The 8,402-nt window shown below is 42.1% G+C and overlaps 1 protein-coding gene across 1 annotated transcript; it reads left to right on the top strand.

Moving 5' to 3' along the window:
* The first annotated feature begins 1,679 nt into the window (after positions 1-1,679).
* On the top strand, positions 1,680-5,049 carry LOC119310279. Its single transcript, XM_037586078.1, has 5 exons — positions 1,680-1,938; positions 2,048-2,142; positions 3,319-3,358; positions 4,264-4,338; positions 4,804-5,049. The coding sequence occupies exons 1-4, from the start codon at positions 1,680-1,682 to the stop codon at positions 4,323-4,325; spliced, it is 456 nt and encodes a 151-aa protein (XP_037441975.1). The 3' UTR covers positions 4,326-4,338; positions 4,804-5,049.
* The last annotated feature ends 3,353 nt before the right edge of the window (positions 5,050-8,402 follow it).

The following is an 8,402-nucleotide window of genomic DNA, read 5'->3' as shown; positions in this document are numbered from 1 at the left end:
GCGAATAATATAGGAGGCATATGTCTTGTTCAGCATTGTTAAAAATACACAAGCGAGCCAAGGCACCGGAGCCGTTGAACGCCAATCACGTCTGTACTACGAAGACAACTATTTCCTCTAACGGCTGATTTGTGTCATGTAAAATCGTATTTATTCATAAAAAATATGTTTGTAATGGTTTTGGTCCGTCACACTGGCTATAACTAAAGCGCGGTACTTTTTTTTGAAAGAATAAGGATGCCACTTTTCCCGTCATCTAAGATCATATCTTCGATGACAATTCCTAGTTTGTCAATTCTATATTTGTTGACGGTCAAGATTGTCACTGTCTATCAGTCAATTTGTCATCGTTAAGCATTTCAATGACGTAAACATCACTAACAATCGGGCCATCAGGTTGGATAGGCCAGCGATTCTTAAATCCGGATCCACACGCTGCTGTCGTGACTGGTTACATGTGGGCCTAGAAGTCCAGACATTCGTGACTGCATGCATTTCTATCACAATTACCGTCACAAATGATGAAGAAGTCAATTCTTATATATTCAATTTGCAGCCAAATTTATATTTAAATTAAGAGAAACAATGAATTACATTTAACTTACTACAAAATTTTATTTCAAACATCTTCATTAGAGTTTTCATAAATAGTGACACTTGACAATTCTCACACAATTGTATAACACATAATAATGAGCAACCATGAGACAGAGTATCAAAGACAACAAATAAGACACATGACAAAGTATCATGACGAACAATAATACACCATCAAGGCATGGGTGGTTCTGAGACGTTGTCCTCTGAAAGATTGCGAGGATTTCCTTATTAGGTAATAAGCATTACCTCCATTTCTTTGCTTTTTTCAAAAGCAATGATTTTCTTTCATCGATCCATCTTGACAGCTTCAAGTTCTTTCTGTTGCTTCCTTCTTAACTCTTCAATTTTTTTGTATCTGGGCAACAAATACTACATTCAGGTCTAGTTGAAACCTATCATTTGTTGTTATGACGTCCGACTCCTGAGTTGCAATCCTCTCTTTCATCTCTCGAATGTGTTCAGGAGAGGTTGAATATTGCCTGGAGCTAGGTGAGACAGCCATGCTTGAACGTAACGTGCTCAACGAGCTCTTTTCCCCAATAATCCGCAGTCCAGGTATTGGCGAAGCCTCATCTAGTTGTTGTGTCATTTTTGGGTCTGCATTTCATTCTGCAATAGTCCGATCGGAGCCCTGATGGTAGGGTCGCAAATTGTACAAACATAGATTTTACTAACCAGAATAGTAGAATCATATGAATCAAAATGAATGGTAGAGTCGTAGAATTGCACAATGAAATCACAATTCTAACAAGGTCTTTCCATTTTTCTATGGTTATATAAAATGCTTCAACACACACTACACCACGCACCAGAATTCCCTACCGGTGTGTGTTGGGAAAACTCATTTATACTGACACACAGTCGGTCGGAAAAACTTGTATCAGTCAGTAGGTCGGGAATACACACTTGTAGCGTCTAGCAGTCGGTCGGGAATGCTGATATATTTCACGTCTGATGGTCGGTCGGGAATAGAAAGACTTCCATCAAACTAGCGGTCGGCAATTTTTCCCGACCAACTGTTGGTGGCTAATTGGGCCGATCAGTCGCGCACGCGGGAACGTGAAACAGTTGGCGCCGAAATGAGCCCAGCCCATGAAAAACCCTACCTCCCCTTTTCCCCTTCACCCCCCAAATCCCTCAGATCTGGCACACAGTTTCTGCATCCGCCGCCGCCCCCGCTCGAGCTCTCCCTCCGCCGCACATGCTGCTCCCCACGCCGGCCACGTGCTCTCCAGCCGGCGGGGCCGTCGCATCCTCTCTCTCTCCCGTCCGCCGCTAACCCCACTCCACATTGCCGCCGGTGGTACCCCGTACACCATACTGCCGCCGCCTCCACCGGTAGGTGCTTTCTCCGTCCTCCTCCCCCCCTCCATCTGCAGGTGCTCTCTCCTCCTGTCCGTGCGCCCTTCCCTTCACCGTCGCTCACTACGCTGCCCTGCACGCACAGGTGGTCTTGCCGTCGCCGTCCAAACCCTGCCGGGAGCTTCCCTTTTCGTCCGCGCCCAAGCTCACCATCTCCTGGAGGTGCTGCCGGCCAAGAAGGTATGCTCCAAGATGCCTCTTCCAGATCCAACTAGGACAGTGGGTTGGTTTTAGTCCTTCTAATGCAAGGTCTTTATCCACCTCATGTGTTATCTATTTCCCAGCAATACAACGATTTCTCTTCGGAAGAATTGTTTTTCCCCTCCACATGTTCCTGCTTATGTTATGTGTGGATTTTGAAAGCTAATTTACACGTACTATGTGCTTTGAGAAGAAAACAGTGTAGTTGTTATGCATGAGCACACCTTCTGCATAGTGGTCAATTTGGTTGGCCTTCGTTATCAAAAGAAATTTGCTTAGTGTATTATCATCATAAGTAACTAGCATACTGCTTAAATTTGGAACATAGAACTTAGCTATAAATCTTAACTATGATGATACTTTGTGGAAAATGGCACATTTAGACTGATTTTAATGATATATTTATTGCTCTGAACCTTGGGTTGTCACCATAGTTTAGACTCTTGAGTGTTGTTCTGGCTTTGAAAAGTGGGATCCGAGAGAATATATGAAAATGCTAATGATGTCCTGTGACAAGTTGAGATCATGCACAAGAACAATAATTATCTGTGTAGCAGTAATACATTATAAGGCAAACCAAAACTTGAGATTCTGGTTCAGTTTCAGCTCTTGCCTCCGCCCATAAATTAAGATACCAATTTAGCATGGCACCTTTAGTTTCTAGTTGTCATGATAACAATATTGTACCTGACTTGCATAATCTCTTGCTATTCCTTGATGAGCAGCAACTTATCTTGAACTTGTATATTTTAGAATTGGCCTTTTCCTGTTATTTTGTGTGTGGACAATGTATGACACCACATGTATAACATTGTTGGTGAACATTTAAAGCAGTGCCTGGCAAAAGAAGGGGGCCAAACCTACTAACCAGCGGGATCCGAATGACATGTGGATTTCCAAAAGGTTTTTTCTTATACTGTTAGACACTATTTGATAATGATATAATGAATTCTTTCTAGACTTAATTGTTTCCTATGAAGTTCAATTCCTGGAACACCTATTTTGTTTCCTATGATCCACATGCGAGGCATAGAAAGGGTTTGATTTTGATTTTAGTTTCAGTTTCAGAGTTCTATTCACATTTTGAATTTTCTAGTTTTTTTGTGTGTGGACAGTGTGTGAGGCATTTAAATTCACTATTAATCATGTGTGCAGGTGCAACTAGCATGGACAAAGATTGGATGGATACACCTAGGTACAACACCCCATATGTTAAACATCTTAGATTAGATGCTAGTACTTGCTGAAATCTGATGCAACGCGCTGCATATGTACACTTGCATGTAGGCATACGGAGAAGTACTACAAGGGCTTGCCAGATTCTTACAATGCATTTAGTAAATGTTCAGTTGAGAATCAGGGATTCAATATTCTATATTATTCTTCTAAGGGTTTTTAGCATACAAAAGTATGCATGGTTGTGCAGACTTTTAGCTTTATTTTTAACAAGCTATAGTTAAGTAAAGCATCTGCTGTTAATGACCTGATATTTTTTAGTTGTACAAGTTGTTGCCATCAAGTTGAATGACAAAGTGAAACATAACCTTTAACTTTGTCGTTTGTTTTGATGTCCTAGTGCAGTGATACAGCAAACAATGTAGAATGCCCTCACTTACTACGGACTAGCATATGGAACTATGTGCTAGTCCAATAAACACATCTCCAGTTTCCTATTATTTCTTTGTTACATAGGAAATACATGCAGCACTTCGTAAATGGTTCCTTGTCCCTGTTTTTTTTATTGTGCACAGAGCTTGTAACTTTTCGGTGGGCCACTATTAGAGGCCTGACCTATAGAAAGTCACCGTGGTAAATACCGCCAACCTCGCAGCCTGCTCCTCATGTAGATGTAATTGTGTTGTCTTCATACTTCACAGGTTTTGTGCTAGCCGTGGAATATTTTTCGCCACGTACGTTATTCACCTAGGTAACTCCGCTGCTCTGTTACCACGAGCAGCTCCATGCCTCAGTGAGGCCGGTCCCTATTTTTTAGGACTAGGTGTGCTACTAGTCCTACTTCCTACTGATTTGTCCACTTTCTCTCTGTCCTACTACTCTCTTTTCACTAATCCCCCGAATCTCTAATCTTTGTTTATGCAGATTCTCTCTTACCTATGCATACAAGGTCGATGAAAATCCAATCAAGTTGCAAGGAAGATTGATCTATGTAATAATGTAATATGCAAGCTCCGTTGTCTCTGCTTAATAACTTCTTTTTCTGAAATTTAGTTGCATTGAATGATTAATTCCTCTCATGCCAATGTGGCAATATCTCTCGTCTGAATTCTCAATTGTCTTTGCCAGTTACATAGTGGCTTACATGCCACCTGGATACTGGAGTAGCATAGTATCTGGGAATATGATTTTATTTTTTAGTCATTTGTATGTGCATTGAGTAATCCAACGTGAGGAATAAGAGAGATAAAAGCGGGTCCACAATGAAAAGCGGTGTGGCAAGGCTTGTGTCTACTTCTAGTGGTTACCTATACTTGAATGGAGTGCCTTCTTGAGTGGGTGTTTTGGTACTAGCTTGCCTTGTGAAGTAATAGCTGTTGTCAATGCTATGCTTTATCCCAGTTTTTATGGTACATTGTATTTATGAATGTAAGAATGTAATGGCAACTTCTTTACATTTTGCAGGAAAGACATGCAAGCGGAGGAGGAACCATGAAGCCGGCGGTTCAGGATATTTTGTGTAGTGGTGATTGAATCATTGGTGATGAATTTTATCTATCATTTTGTAAACCCACATTGTGTTTGAGACAATGAACCTTAATGTTTCCTCTAGTTAATTAGTTATATTAGCTTATGGGAAATTTTGAAAGTCATTATGTTGATAACGGATGAAGTATTTACATGTGAAATTAATTAATATGTGTTTCTATTGTCTGGTTATGGTTTATTATTGCTGGAGGACATGCACGTTATTGTTATGAAATGTCTTGATTGATATTTTCTTGGTAGTGCAAATGTAAGCTATGGGAGGGCTACAGGATGTTGGTTGGAAAAAAAACCATCTCTGAAAGTCGTTTGGGGAAGCTAATGCCAGGGCCAACGAAAAGTTGGACGGGAAAACAAACCCCATCAGATAGTCGGTCGGGAAAGCACATGGCATGCCCTATAGACTGTTGGTCGGGAATACAACCCCATCAGATAGTCGGTCGGGAAAGGCCCATGGTAGGCCCAACAGACCGTCGGTCGGGAAAGGCCCATGGTAGGCCCAACAGACCGTCGGTCGGGAAAGTTAAGCCATAGGTGACAAACAGTCGGTCGGGAAAGATATGTCAGTCGGGAAAGGCTTTTCCGTCTGGACTTTCCCCAACAGACACAGTCGGTCGGCAATAGTCTTTCCCGACCGACTATCTATCGATGGAAGCTGTTTTCTCGTCCGACCTAGCTGTCAGGGATGTAGTGCTGTGGTGTAGTGACATTAGTCTGGTCACGAGTACCTTTTCTTACCTTGTTCAAATATCTCTTCCAATATGATATTGATGTTGACGAACACCTTTCCGCAAAATATTAATACACAATTCTGCGATAAATCCATCGTTTAAGTCAATATAGAACCTTCCTTGCAGAAATCATATACCCATGCGTCTTAGATGACACAACATGGTGCAAGATTTACTATCTGTCAAGAATTACGAAAGAGAGATGCACTAACAATCAACAAAGAAATGTTAACGATGTAAATAGCTGGTTTTAATGTAAGTCTTGTTGCAATTGATACATTTGTTCAGTACACTTCTTGTGTGGTGCCATTGTAGAATCACACTATCTGCTCTAAAATGGACTCGAAGACATAAGTTTAGAAACAACAAGATGGCCTCATAAAAAAGGTGTTGGTATTTAACTCGAATGAACTCACTAGCACCTGTTGTCCTTCTGTCCATGGAAATTAAATACAAAACATAAAGCATTCGTGCCCTTGCATGGGCCGCACAATCCTTCCAGCGTCGCGGTACTCCGGTGCAGGAGCAACAAGTCGGGGGGTCTTGGGCCCGCCTTCTCGATGGAATATGCTGACACCACATGCGTCATAGCATCTACTTGCTGACACACTAGCTAACTAATCACACATGCTGACACACTAGCTAGCTAATCACAAGAAGCGGCGGTGAGAAGCCCTCTCACGTGCTGCTACTGTATGTCCCTACGCAGCCAGACCCTATGTAACAGTGTGTTGATAATGAATCAAACCGACTATGTTCCATTGCAACACTTGGATTTTCCTTCCCGATGCCTTCTATTCTCAAAATTCTACATCACTGAATTTGTATTGCTTCTTATCCTATCAATGTGGATTACTACCTAATTTAATTGACTAAGGTAAAGAGGTGAATGTGAGCTAAGATGTAAGGGGAAATGTGTGTTCGACTCGACCAACTCTGTATATATAGACGATCATGCACGCTTGGTGGCTTCACAAAAGGATGTGTTGGTATTTAACTCCAAGGACCTACTAGCTAGCGCCTACCGTCATGGTGTTCACTGAAGTTAATACTCAAAAACGATCAAGGACTCTAGCTATCACTTGAATTCGAGAGGAGATGCAGTCATTAAGGCTGAGCAAAACTCGGGAGTACTGCCTTTAGTAACCAACCATGCCCATAAAAGTAACCAACTGTGTCAAAGTGTTTTTCTCTCCATAGTCCAAACCACACACTCCATTTTTGTTTGATTTTTTTGTTGAAAAGGGGAAGGCTACGGCCTCTGCATCATCATGATGCACACAACAATTCACTTTTATTTTGTAGCTTACACTAGACACAATAAGTAATAAGACAAGCCGTTCGGCAGTTAAAAGGATTATCTGACGTGAGTAATATCAAAATAAAAATAGGAATGGAAGGCATCGGAATGCAGGACAAGCTGTTGAATGTCTTTTCATGGGCCACACAATTCGCCTGGTGTCGTGCGACTCTAGCGGAGGAGCAAGGAACAACAACAACAAGCGTCGGAGAAGCCAATGGCGGAGCGACATCCATTACTCTAGGCAGGACGAAACGGGGCATGTTACCAAATACCATTGAAATTTGGCTCTTAGGGACCAGATTCAACACTAATCTTGACTGAAATCATACAGGGATGGGTGGGACATGGCCTGGTTTGGCCTAGCCGTAGCTCCACCATTGGGAGAAGGCTCGCAAGAGCAAGTTGGTGGGTCTTCGCCTGCTTTCTTGATGGAACCATATATCCAGGCACTTTGTTTCACTTATGGGAGAAATTTTCTTTTTCTTATTTCCTTTCCTACCCAAACCTTACAACACTAAGATTCTGAGTCGAACTCCTCATCCTCATGTCCTTGATCTTCAATAATATGCATTGCATGGTTACAAAAATGTAAGGTACCCATAGAACTAGTCAATACCATTCCCGCAAATAAAAAATGCTAGTCAATATAAAGGTTTTTATTTCTGGTTGGACTGAAAAACTATGCTACTGCTAAACATATTGGAAGTGGTTTAAAGCGGATTCGTATAGTGTCAAATAGTACTTCAATGCCTATATTACCGAAATAAAGTCATTGGGATGTCTGAAGGGCTCACAGCCAACCTTTGGGAGGTTGCATAATCGACTCCCCTATTTTGCCAACCTAGTTTGTGAGGGTTTGAACCAGCGCCCTTGGAAATAAAATGAAGCGTATAACTCAATTACATCTGGGACATAAAGAAAAGGAATATTTCATGAGTTGGCACCACAACACTAGTTGTGAACCATGCACCCACCAAGGGTCGGGACTGCTGACCAAGACCAAACACATCGTCCATTGTTGCCACCGACACGGCGAAGATAATAGGAGACAATCTGCCTCCAAGATTGGATGAATCTGAAGCCGCTGGAGCTGAAGGTGAGGGATAACACCATGCTCCACTAGATGAGAAAGAACTTGCCATGGCACCGACGCAGAAGATGATGATGAAGCGCGAGAGCCAACTGACCAAGCATGTTGTCTCAGACATGTATGTCCAATCAGAGAGACTAGCACATCCACTAAGCATACCCACAAATCCTCTCTTCCCATAACCCCGGAGAGAGCCTCTGATGGAGGTTGAAAGAGGAAGGAGTGGGGAATGGAAATATCAGAGACAAATATATGGGGATTGCATAGGGACTTAAAAAAGAAGAAGGCAGAAAAAGGGACCCCAAATCCTTTGACCAACATCCTACCTTCCCCTAGAGATGCATCCAACACCACGATGGTGTGCTCATGGAGAAGAAATGAACCTGTCCATGGA

Source organism: Triticum dicoccoides, chromosome 5B (assembly GCF_002162155.2).
Source record: "Triticum dicoccoides isolate Atlit2015 ecotype Zavitan chromosome 5B, WEW_v2.0, whole genome shotgun sequence".
NCBI lineage: Eukaryota > Viridiplantae > Streptophyta > Magnoliopsida > Poales > Poaceae > Triticum > Triticum dicoccoides.
Note: the sequence above shows the minus strand (reverse complement) of the source record. Positions and strands in the feature narration are given on the sequence as shown.